Genomic DNA, 12364 nt, shown 5'->3' on the forward strand with positions numbered 1-12364 from the left:
GAGCTCTTATGAAGAGAGCCCCATTGACAAAGACGGGGATACCGAAGCCGAGGAGAGTATAATAATTTAGATCATCTGAAGTGTTTGAGCCCAATGCTATAGGTGATTGAGGAGAAGGGAGAATAATTAATCATTATCCTTCCTTATACTATCAGAAGCTCGTGCCTTGCAGTGGATTTATCCCTTGAACATTGTGAGTTTGCCCCTTGCAGTTGCATGCGTGCCCTGGGCTGAAAGCTAGAGCCTTCACCTACTAACTCCCATAACGAACATCAACTTCACTAATTGGCCAAAGGAAAGGTAGGTGTGTCTGATAGCTTCGTGGCATAACCAATTTCAGCAACTACTTACCGAGTGCTGTTCGTTTCAAGACGGAGTAAATCAATTACTCTATCTTTGATGCAAATTGGATCTAACATTCTCTAGTTACAAGTCTATAAATAAAGTTAGACCAATCATCTTTCAACCAAACAATATTGTTTGGTAATAAGGAATCATACATAGCACGGCTCACGATCATCCTGTTGTAATCTATTGATTGTTTTCTTTTTTCCCCAAGCAGGAAACACTAGCTGACATTAAATTTGGGATAACGCCCATCGTCATCTCGGACAATAGGGGTACACATACGTATATAGATCGAAGGTGGCAGGCATATTTTGAATCAAATATTTTGGTCTATTTTGGCCTAGTAGTTTGGCCTGCCCCACTAGATCTGCAGATCGCCCAAACCCCCCTTGCTACCAACACTCAATACCTTTCGTACTATTCACCCCGCTATAAACCTTAGGACGGATTGTGGAGACCCTGAACTCGGGTGGCGAAGCTGTGATACTCGAAGCGAATGCCGAAGCATTGTGGCGCACTGGGATATACATCTGAATCGGGGCCACTTGAGGGTGGACCTCCGGCAGACCGTACTGACAACTGCAGTTCCGACAATTCGGCAGCCGGAATGAAAAGATTCCCTACCGACAATCAAAGAGAATCTTTCCCGATTCGGAACACACTCGGAGGGCTAGGGGGTTGAATTCCACTCCTTGCCCCGTACTGTAAAAAGGCATAGAACGGACTGGTCGAACGCACGAATCACATTGTCCTTCCCTGTGATGGCGAGTTCGATGAGAGGATCCCGGTGGCGCCATTCATCGAGGGGGAGGCAGGCAATGACTGGAGAGCTTAGCGATATCTTCGGCCGGAAAGTAAGTTGTGTCTTCGCGACTTTTATCTTTACAATGGGGAGCCTGTTATGCCGACTCTCCACATCGCGCGCGATGATTATCCTTGGTCGAGTCATTGCTGGGGTAGATGGGGGTAGCTGTACGTCGATTGTAATCTTTATCTTGCCAGATAGAATCCTTCCAGGATATAGGGGGATACGGCATAGTGTCTCTCATCGGATGGACTATGCTGGCTTCATCAAATTGGTCGCGCCTGTGGCTTTATTTCTCGTTTATGTGAATGGGGAAGGCAATGAGCTGGTCATACTCATTCATATGACAATGCTTCATTTGGCTACATTTCCTATGGTTGAGCTCCGATGGGCCAAAGAGTCTATCAAATCTTTGGGCCTCCTTAGCACACTACCCGCACTGGCAGCATTTCTCTGCATCGGTTTCATATCCACGACAATGTACACAGTAACGTATTAAGTTTCTCTGTGCCTGCAGCGACGGAGATATGCCACCAGCCAGGTGGGCCTTCTTTTCCTCCGGGAGCCAGTTGGCGGCGGAATCCCATAGTTGGGATGATTACAACCATCACGAGGCTATACAGTATACCAAAGATTCTGCAACCATTGCTCATTGTCCTCGGTTCAGCGGGATTTGTGACCCTCACCTTGCTAACATCCCCCATCTGGCCTCCAGTATAACAGTTTGTTTATAGCTTCAGCTATGAAGGGTTTCTGACCACCATGTTGCTGGCTTCATTCAGTGCGGCCCCACATGAGTTGCAGGCGAGATCGACCTTCATCTTGCATTCTAATCAATTGGATCTACGGTTGGACTATCAGTCGCTGATATTCTATTCCGCAACGGATTCAACACTAGATATTCGACCTTTGTTGGATAGGCTAGCCTCACCTCCCCTAATGCGACAATCAGCTACCTACAGTTCCACAACGTCTACTATAACCCAAAGAGCGAGTCTTCGCAAGAGACTTTTATATACGCGCTGCATGGCACCTTCTTACATACGCTGGGCTTTTTGGTTATTGGATTCATCTGCACCTCAAGCATCAAACACTACAAGCTAAGATCTACAAAAATGATACTGAGAACAGGGCTAAAATGGGGCTCCTAACCAGCTTAAGCGTGTAAAATAATCTCCTATAAGCGGATGAGATGGAGCTTGCCTTGAGACATTATGTACAAAAGCCCTGACGGTCCCGAGCATCTAGAATTTAATCTGACCCGCCCTTATCATCTTCATATCGGGGGCAACAAAGTTGATTCCGCTTTCATCTCCACCAGCATTCGATACCTACATCCTTGAGGGGGTCCGAGGATGATGTTCAGCTGCCATCGGAATGGTGTACAAAGAGAAGCATCCGGATTTGAGCCAACGTTCCTAGGTCTCATTCCTCCCCGACCAGATCCAAGAGGGCTGGGATCAAGTTAGTATTGTGTCTGAGGTAGGAACACTGTGAAAGCGTCGCAAGACCTGTAATCAAATTGATGAGCTATCACAGGTGATAAAGGTGTTATTTTCGTCAGTCGAATGTGCCCTTCGGGGCAAATGTCGAAGAAAGCTTTCTAAAGACACAATTGGCAGCCCGGTTTGCGTAACTTTAGTGCGGATGAGCCAGCACCCCAGTTGAATAGTTAATGCCTTTGTACGCTTCATTGAGCCGGCTGTAGGGACACATCCACTTGCAGTCCAACACGTCAACTGTCTCCCTGCCCCTTGGACTCTGCACTGAGCCTCAACCGTTATCCAAGGCCCCTCGCTCTCACGATCCTGTGATCACAGAATAGCCTTGGGTCCTAGCTCCCTCAAAGCCTCGTTATGTTCAGAGCCGATGTACCTTGAACAAAGTGAGGTATAATGGTATCCCTCACCCTACCATGTATTGGGAAGCCAGAAATTCACGACAAGTTTATGATTACTATCCCCGTTACTATATAGATGTCCGCGAATATGAGCTTGATTATACCCTCGACAGCTATGGCTTCCGGTTTCATTTCTATAAAAAAGTAGGCAAAGAAAGCTTTTCTTGACCACAAAGAAATTAAACAGAAGTACTAGCCTTGAGACGGAGCAGCTAATAAAAAAAATATATGAATAGACTAAGATATCCGAATATGGAATAATGTGATTAAAAATGAACTCAACAAAGCATAGTATAGGAGCTCCTTGATTCGTGAATTTAAATTATATTACCTATTGTGTCCCAAAGGACGAAGTCTCTAGTTCCAGCCCTGTGACTCTATTTGTACCGTCTCTATTAATATCTTCCTACTTCGGAGCCAAGGCCTGCGTCCGTTACCACTTCGTAGACAAAGGCACCGGAAACGTCTTAAAGGCCAGGCGGCCTCGTGGCCTGTGAAGTGAGGTCAAATAGTACTATCGCTATAAGTGACCTCTGAGTATCCGTATAGTAACTTCTATCACGCTATTTGATTCGAACGAATACTAAAAGAGCGAAGCATGTGTCGCATGGGTTTTATTGATTACCGAGATGGAGGATGCGCTTGCGCTTGCGCGAGAGAACATTGAGGTGAGGATTTTGGTTTTTTCATCATGATGATCGTGACCAGATTGGACTGTTGTTTCCTATCGGAATCTCAAGGTTAGGGGGTAGCATGTGTGATCTCCTCCACTGAGCAGATAAAGACTGTCCCTTCGTGCTTGATCGACTATCTTTTTATCTCGAGTGATCCCTGGCGTAGTTACTACTGTCCTAGACAGGACACCGAATGCATCTTGACTTGAGGTTTAGAGCCTTGACAGGACTCTAAGTTTACATTCCATAGAGTAGACAAGAAACAGTCGAAAGAGTAACATCGGAAGTTTCTTCAATAGCCATGCGATCAGATAATACTACCCAGTACGTTATTGTACGCTGGGAACTGGATTGGCGATCGCTCCCACACGATCTTACTATGTCACATTTATGAGGTTAAACGATGCATAGGCATGTTTCAACCTTCCAGGTCAAACATTACTAGCCGCAGCGAGAGCTTCACGCCGTGTCTTGCTGTTCGGGTCGAAGTACGGCGTCTCGCCAATTCCCACAGCCCGATGACCCGTACGAGCACCTAACCCAGCGAAATCAAAGATTGCGCTATGATAAACACTGCGATTATCCCAGATCGCTTTAGATAGTTAGATACCCGTGATCACTCAAGCCAAAAGACAGGTGCAGGACTTACCAATGTCGTAGGGATTCTCCCACCGATGTCTGAGTTGCGTATCATGTTCTTCAACAATCATCTGGAGAAACCAATCGTGTAGCCGTCTGCTTTCATCCGCCGTTACATCGTTGATTTTCACAACATGGTTCCCAACGGCGAACAGACTCTTCCAACCGGTAACGGGATTGGTGCGAACAACCGGATGCACAGCGCTGAGCGATGTCCCAATGTTGTTCGGGGATCCACGGGGTTCCGAGTACAGCTTAAATCCCTTTTCCGCGGCGGTCACTGGGAGTCGAGTCTGGGCAAAGGAGGCAGTTAGGCCTTCGAGGAATTTCCGGTAGGCAGGGGAGATCTTGTCGTATATTTCGCAGGAGGAGGCCCAGATGGTATCTAGATGAGAAGCATCAGCACGTCAAATCTGGATGATCGGCGCTCGTAGTGGGGGTTCTGGAGGGCTCGAAGGCACATATATACCTCCGCCAGTCTCGGGTAGCTTGATGAGCTTTAGAATAGAGTAGTCGGCGGGGTTGGGCTCGTAGCTAGTATCGGTGTGCCAGCTGTTTCTGATATCGGCGGGTCGGTTCTTCCAAAGGTCCTCGGCAGGGTTGGCGGCTCTGTCGGTTGTGATGACGTTGAGCTCTGGGTCTTTGTCGAGGTTGTAGTTCGTTAGAGGGTGGATGTGCAATTTCGAGGACTCGGGTTTGCCTGTTAGCACACCCAGACGTTGGGCGAGCTCCTTTTGAAGCTCATCGGTGAGGTCGGTCTGCGCACGGAAAAAAACCACTCCACGGCGAGAAACTAATAACAGATGTTAGTACTAGGGTTGGGATATAACACATGAGGTTTATTTGCATACTGGTAACGGCTAAGTCGCGCAGAAGTTCGTCGCTGTTAGGAGCCTTCATCCAATCCACCACATGGGCATCAGGGAATTCAGTTCCGACTATTGGAGTGACATGGAATGATTTGTATTGATTCAAATGACCGTGTAGTTCCAAAGGCTCTCTGAGCAGCGAACCTTCAGTGACTTCTTTCTTGGGGCCACTTGGTACTGGGGGAGCAGTCTCAACGACGGTCATGGCGAAGTGCAAAGGTTTAGCTGATATGGGAGTAAGCCGGGCGATTGGAATTAACACTTCTTTTTCATCAGGGGAATTCTGCACTCTTAAATTCAGCCCAAATTGATCTCGCAACTATAGACCGTACCTCGTGCGTGACCGGATGTGCATATGGGGACGATATCTGGGCATCAAAGCATGGGGTATACGACCAACGAAAGAACCAAACGAAGTATAGCTCGCGTAGTAATTCCATCTAGATGCTTTCTTACGCATTCAGATGCAGCTTCCAAGGCGGGGTACTTTTAGGTATACGAAATGACTGTAGGGAAGTAAACCGGAATTAGTTGAGTATTGTGTGTTCTGTCTATCTCCAGGGTTGGCATGTATCTCATACGGGCCATCTCTACATGATACTAGCTATATATATTCTGGGCTCACGGTCATCCGAAGGCATTCCGAAAAGCTTTCCTGTGGTCGCACTCTTTCTTTCATATAAAATTCGACCAAACAATGGCAGACTTTTCTTCACGAGGACAAGGTCTCACACTTTAGAGAACGCACCACCTGATCCAACTTTTGAGTAAATGCCCTCATCTCCTCAACGGTGTTGTAATGTACTAAGCTTGTCCGAAGGATGCCATATTCAGGCAACCCGATAACATCATGAACAGTACGAGGAGACCAACAATCGCCCGTTATGATTCGGAAGTTTGATGTTTCATGAATGACCTCTGCAACCTTGTCAGACGCCAGTCCATTCACCGAAAAGCTAATCAAAGAAACCCGAGCTTTCGCGTCCGCCGTTTCACATCCATAAACTGTATATAGATCATCATTGGCGGTCAGATAGTCCAATATCTGTGCCGTAATCAGCTCTTCATGGGCGATGATAGCGTCCCAACCCACATTGTCGACGAGGTGGGTGATGATGGGCGTCACAGCATGCTCCAGCTCGATGCAGCTGTTGCCAAGTCCTAACCTTACATGCAGAGCTGTTGGGTCAAAAAAGTAGTGGTTCAGACTGGTCAGATATCGCTTTTGAACCCTTCGTCGAGCGTATAGTTGTGCAATATGAGGGCCAAAAACCTTGTACCAGCTAAAGACATAAAAGTCCACGTCTAGATCCTTCACGTCGATCGGGCGATGTGGAGCCCAGGCCACCCCATCCACGCAGATTAGAGCCTCGGGGATTGTATGAACCAGTTTTGCAATCTCCTTGATGGGCTCGATAGTCCCGGTAATGTTGGACACGTGCCCGCAGCAGACAAGCCTTGTCTTGGAGGATAGGAGGGGTCGCAGTGTGTCCAGGGAGAGCTTGGGATCTCTGTTGTTTCCTATGCCACCCTCTGGAGCCCACCACTTGATGGAGATACCAAGGCTCTGCGCCAAAGCAACCCAGGCAGTATTTCCAGCTTCGTGACAAAGGACCGAAACTATCATTTCCGAGTCGGTGTTCATGTTTGGTCGAAGGGAGTTGGTGAGTGTCCGTAGCATTCCTGTTGTAGAGGGGCCGAAGGCTTGATTCACCACAGGACAGAAGTTAGCAAAAGCATTGTAAATTTTTATCAATAGAGCCTTCGCTCTAGACAAACTGGCGAGGATAGGTCCACGTGTGGGTCGACTTTTACCAATTTCATCTGGGTCCGCATTCATGAATGAAGCTAGCTTCGCATATTGTGCCCTCCGTTCCTTCACATCAACCATACTTTTCGAGTCGAGCCCACGGAGGTTCATGTGGGGAGCGGACATAGTCCGAGCGATACTATGTGCTCATTTATTAGCGTTATTCTATTTCTCTCTCTCTCTCATGACAGCAATCCTGCAGTACCTTTCGATTGCACCTTTATAAACCAGAGCACCTGATCCATTGTTTAAGCACACGGCGCCTTTCTCAAGGCCTGGAAACTGCTTTCGAACAGTCTGCGTGTCGAAATGCTGGAGATGCTTGTTGATTGTCATGGTCATGGAAGGGGGTGGAAAGTGAAGCCAAAAAGAAGAGACAACAATCGATATCAGGTTCGATGATGTCGCAGGTTATAAAGATACTTTCGTGTGACTAGGCAGTTTCCAGTCGGCCAATTCAGCCCTAGTCGTTCCCAAGTCCTGCATTGAGATTGGGGGGATAAGAGCATGACCCTGGAACATGATATTTAAGGTCAGCTATGTTCTTCAAAAAGTTCATGAACCTGTTTCATACAACCTTCCCGGATCCAGGAGCCAAAACCGATCGAGCATCTCTTCTTTCAGACCCTTTCCCTTGAGTACAAAGACCTTTGGCATCTTCGTCCACTGGGTACGCTCACCACTTCCATATTCCCTCACAAAGGATGTTCTCACCGCCATCGGTCCACACTGGGACAATAAATTCCTGACGCGAGTTGAGCAACAATAAAGGCAGTTTTCGTTCTCCGGCTTAGCGGTTTGGCGTCTGTGCTTCGTGTTGCTTTGGACCTATCTCATTCCTTCAGTGGGAGAGGAGACCCACATACGCCTGAATTTATCCCAACAATCATGTATAAGTGGGTCTCCGCGGGGTTAAGCAGCAGTTGCATACCGACCTCATGGCTGGCTGAGCTGGATTTCTATTACGGTACTATGTTACCGAGGTACAATACCAGCTTTCACTGGAAATAATGTTGGAATCCGATCGTGAATAAATCGATTCAGAGAGTGTGGAGTCAGGAACCCCACCACTACGATTAGTCCTGGCCGTTTTTCAGTTGGACAAGGCCATGACTCTTCAGAGTCACCGCGATCGACCCCTGGTTTGAACTGACCAAGCCTTGGTCTACATGGGTTGCATGATGCTAAGACGAAGATAGCAGGTTACCATTCCTTCCATCAAATCCGGCGATACTTGGGTAGATTCGACAAAACACTTCACTGATCACGATCTGGAAGGCATTTACATGCACTATTTCTGCGGATGGTTTGCTATTCGTTTGCATTTCGGTGATACTATCTTGATGAGAAACTCCTTTTTTCTTCTTCATTGGTCACACGGAAGTCCCTCCAGAGCTGGCCTTATCACAACATCCAACAACTTCTTACTGGATACTACACTATGGTTGATCTACAGAAACAGAAGACATTGATCAAACATTGAATCGAATGAGAATAGCGTGCCAATCCTGGTACTAAGACTAAACGGTTTGGGTCGTGGCACCAAGATACCCATTACGACCAGTCAGCATAGCCCCGTGCTGCTTAGCATCCAGGCTTGCCTCGCGGAACAGAGCATATTTCTGATTATGCCACTCGACGCTGTTCATCTGCTTTCCGTCATGGGAGGTGAACTTCGCATCGAACTCTGGGCGTAGGAAGAAGATGCAGGAGAACTTGTCGAGTCCTTCCGGGTTCGCTGGTGGTACAACACGGTGGAGGTTCGAAGCCAGTGCACCGTTGGATAGAAACCGCAGTGAGTCTCCGACGTTGACAACTGCATGTCCGGGACGAGGTTTGATATAGTACCACTGCTCAGTCTGGGGTTCGAAGACTTGCAAGCCTTCATTTTTGGTGAACACAACAGTCAGGGTTCCCATATCGGTATGTGCCATGTTTCCAACCTTCTCGGCGCTGCTGCCCCACGGTAGGTAGTTAAGCATAGCCATGTTAGCAGATGAGGGAGCATCCTTGCGGTGACAATCCTTCAAGTCATAAGATAAGTTGAGAGCTTTTGACAGGGTAGAGAGAATACACTCGGTGTATCCGTGAACATCTCCCATCCAAGCCTTAATGAGAGGCAAGTTCTCCTCAAAGGCCTGAGGAAGTTCCAATGTGTCATTGCCCCAGAGGCCATTGTGATGGATCTGAAAGTATTCCAGTTAGGTCATTCCATGGTGGTTAACCCGATCTTCCCGACAATCATACCGAAAAGCTTTCATAGCCATCCTTCTTTTCTGCGAATGGTCCGACAGAGCAGCCAGCTCGCTTATAACTGTTATGAAACATGTCAGAGACTCCGTTGACGGCACGCGCAGGGAAAGCTAGTAAGCAAAACGTACCCTTGAAGTCTCGACGGCAGATGCTTTTCGGTGCTGTACTGCTCTTTCTCTTCCAGTGAAAGCTTGAAAACTGACCTCCCAACGGCGATGAGTTCATCGGTCTGTGTCAAGGTCTCGCAAGTCGAAGGATCACGAAAGTCGAGATAAAAGAACCCCTTTTCTTTGCAGGCAGACACGAGATCATTTGCAGTGTCGGCATCTCCTTTCAGCAGCCCGGCTAGTGAGATCGATTTAAGGTCCGCCTGTTGAGCAGTTTCGCAAGATGCCATATTGAGAGCCTCAGTTGGCGAGATGTAAAATCGACAAAAGCTGAATATAATATCGACTAAATGATGAGCTTCACAGAGGTAATTCTAATCAAAGTTGGGCCATTTCCAGGTGCTTCAGATGTTCGAATTTATGCACATTATAGAGTGGGGACTTCTACCCAGCTTGATATCTATGACTACGTCAATGATTCCTCGCATGTCACAATGATTCAAGGACTGCACTTCGCACTTGTTTTGGTAAATCGAATCACGTATGGTTTTAATCGTACATCTGCAGTATAACTGTCGCAGTCAAATTTACCAATTGGGATGCTTCTCAGCGGCCGTTCCGTAATGGCGGCCTGCACCAATCGATCTGTATGCCCCGCAAGATTAAGATCTATGCACAGAGGAGTGATACGTGCGTAGGCCATCAACATTTGAGCTCCTAGTTTCTGACATAAAAAGAGACATGAAGCGCGAGATAAGCTTCAGTGACTTGAAAACTCACATCAGTCACCCTCATGACAGTCCCAGCCTTCGTCGAAAGCACAGTCCGTAAGGAAACCAAGATGCTCAACACAAAAGACTACAATGCCTTGAGCCTCGCTCAGCCTACGAATTTCAAGGCAATGCTGAACTCTGGGCAATTTCTTTGGGGAACCGGCTGCCGGATTCCCCATCCAGAAGCCGCACGCATCATTGCTGCAACGCCGTATCATTTCTGTTTCTTGGATGCAGTATGTATATTTCTACTCTGGATGATCGGTCTCTACCGTAGCATGATAATTGCCTATTGATGCACGGAGTAACAGGAACATGCACCTCTCAACGCAACCCTGCTTGTCAGCCTTGTTCGGACAATCCAGTACCAGTCGAATGGCTCCATGGTACCTTTCGTGCGAATACCAAGGTGCTCTCCGGAATTGTACAACTATGTCTTAGGGGCTGGAGCAGGGGGCGTCGTGATGCCTCACATTCAGAATGCCAAACAGGCCGAGGAACTCGTTCGCCTGTGTCGGTTCCCCCCAATGGGCGACCGCAGTTTTCCTCCTGCGGCCTTGATTGGCGAGCAGCAAAACCGGACCCCGAGAGGTCAAACCACCTATGATGTATGGGACCGCCATGTAGCCGTATTTTGCCAGATCGAAGACCTTGAAGGGCTGGAAAACGTCGAAGAGATCTGCAGAGTCCCTGGTGGTCCGTGGCCCATTATTCCATTCACGAGCATCCCATATCTGCATGATCGAAATGCTAATCCAACTCATCTCGTTACAGTCGACGGTCTTTTCATTGGTACCGGGGATTTACGAATGTGCATGAAGCTATCCCATGGATCTCTCGACGGTGACGAGCCAATATATCTTGCAGCCCTGAAAAAGATCCGCGATGCAGCCAAGGCGAACAATCTCCCAATCATGGGGTTCGGCATCTCTCCCGCCGCCCTCCAGCTTAGAATTGATATGGGTTGGAATGCGTTCATAATTCATGGGGACATTGATGCTATTTGCACATCGGCCACTGATTCCCTGCAAACGTATACCACTGCGGCGTATGGAAGGAATGGCCACCAAGACGAAAGGGAAAACGGTGAACCATTGGCCAATGGGGCACGCCCCTTGGATGATGTGGAGTGCAGGCAATCGAATTTAACTATGACAGCGAAGTCATTGATACAACCGAGGTTGGAACAATCAGCTTAGTCTACACATTTCAAGAAATGGATCATCTGAGAGCTGGGCTAGATGGCACGGTAACCTGAGTGATGTAAACTGTGAAAATTAGGACAAGCTTCAGGCATGAAACAGGGCCCAATCGTTCTCCAGTATGGAAGGTTACACATATGCATACGAAGGCCTCAATTACCCTTGATATACTGCGGATTCCCGGGTGGGAGGTTCCAACCTGGATCACTTTTCACCCGTGTCCAGCCCTTGAATCTTCACATAGGCGCTACTTTGTACATTTCGATATACTCTGCACTTTTCTGAAGGTCAAACGCAACTTCATACATCCCTTTTACCATTTGACCACTTAGCCTTGGATCTCATTGCCAAGAAAGAAAGGAAAAGAAAAGAAAAATGGCCAGTCTTGAAAATGATGTCAAGGCGCTCCTTGCTCAACAGCTTGAGGTGCCCATTCACGAGGTACGGAAGTATTCTAAATATCAAGGGAGTAGGCTTGAGAGGTAACACCTTTCTAGGTGACCACAACGGCGGACTTAAAGAAGGATCTGACGGTGAATGATCTGGGAAGGTCGCGGATGATAAATGCAATTCGCGAGGTTCGCCATTCAAGATATCCGACTTGTAGTCCGACTCTCTCACTAATGGTCTGTGTAGAGATTCGACGTATATATTGAGGAGGAAGATACGGATCAACTTAACACAAGTATGTCGAACATTGACTGGTTTGAAGGTCTACAGCTAACCGCCGACTCGCGTTTGCAATAGCTCAAGATGTCATCAAGTATGTGGAAACAAAGCTGTGGTGGTATAGTCTGTAGGAAGATAGGAAATGAAGGTGCTCTCAAGAGGTCCTAAGGGCCGTTCTCGTCCAACCACCCATTATTTCAAGTGATTGGAATACCGTTTTCTAGATGTACACAGACTTTTGTGACCTCATGAAATAAGAAAAAAAAAATAAAATAAAATAAAAAAGAAATTGCCTGAGACTGTGCAAGCCCAAGA

General features: G+C 47.5%; 5 protein-coding genes across 5 annotated transcripts; 2 read left to right on the plus strand and 3 right to left on the minus strand.

Moving 5' to 3' along the window:
• Window positions 1-4158: 4158 nt before the first annotated feature.
• Window positions 4159-5440, minus strand: ABOM_009811 (TauD/TfdA dioxygenase family protein; the record flags this gene model as incomplete). Its single annotated transcript, XM_022536939.1, has 4 exons — window positions 4159-4319; window positions 4377-4751; window positions 4836-5159; window positions 5218-5440. 4 exons carry the CDS (start codon window positions 5438-5440, stop codon window positions 4159-4161), a joined length of 1083 nt encoding a protein of 360 aa, XP_022385612.1.
• A 507-nt stretch (window positions 5441-5947) lies between these two features.
• On the minus strand, window positions 5948-7381 carry ABOM_009812 (cysteine desulfurylase; the record flags this gene model as incomplete). Its single annotated transcript, XM_022536940.1, has 2 exons — window positions 5948-7184; window positions 7251-7381. The coding sequence occupies 2 exons, from the start codon at window positions 7379-7381 to the stop codon at window positions 5948-5950; spliced, it is 1368 nt and encodes a 455-aa protein (XP_022385611.1).
• A 1184-nt stretch (window positions 7382-8565) lies between these two features.
• Window positions 8566-9695, minus strand: ABOM_009813 (gibberellin 3-beta hydroxylase; the record flags this gene model as incomplete). Its single annotated transcript, XM_022536941.1, has 3 exons — window positions 8566-9231; window positions 9293-9359; window positions 9427-9695. 3 exons carry the CDS (start codon window positions 9693-9695, stop codon window positions 8566-8568), a joined length of 1002 nt encoding a protein of 333 aa, XP_022385610.1.
• A 503-nt stretch (window positions 9696-10198) lies between these two features.
• Window positions 10199-11377, plus strand: ABOM_009814 (HpcH/HpaI aldolase family protein; the record flags this gene model as incomplete). The annotated part of the gene is made up of 2 exons (XM_022536942.1): window positions 10199-10414; window positions 10490-11377. The coding sequence occupies 2 exons, from the start codon at window positions 10199-10201 to the stop codon at window positions 11375-11377; spliced, it is 1104 nt and encodes a 367-aa protein (XP_022385609.1).
• Window positions 11378-11755: 378 nt separating this feature from the next.
• Window positions 11756-12180, plus strand: ABOM_009815 (HpcH/HpaI aldolase/citrate lyase family protein; the record flags this gene model as incomplete). The annotated part of the gene is made up of 4 exons (XM_022536943.1): window positions 11756-11821; window positions 11878-11958; window positions 12017-12065; window positions 12128-12180. 4 exons carry the CDS (start codon window positions 11756-11758, stop codon window positions 12178-12180), a joined length of 249 nt encoding a protein of 82 aa, XP_022385608.1.
• Window positions 12181-12364: the final 184 nt, after the last annotated feature.

This window comes from Aspergillus bombycis, assembly GCF_001792695.1.
Source record: "Aspergillus bombycis strain NRRL26010 chromosome Unknown contig00100, whole genome shotgun sequence".
Lineage (NCBI taxonomy): Eukaryota > Fungi > Ascomycota > Eurotiomycetes > Eurotiales > Aspergillaceae > Aspergillus > Aspergillus bombycis.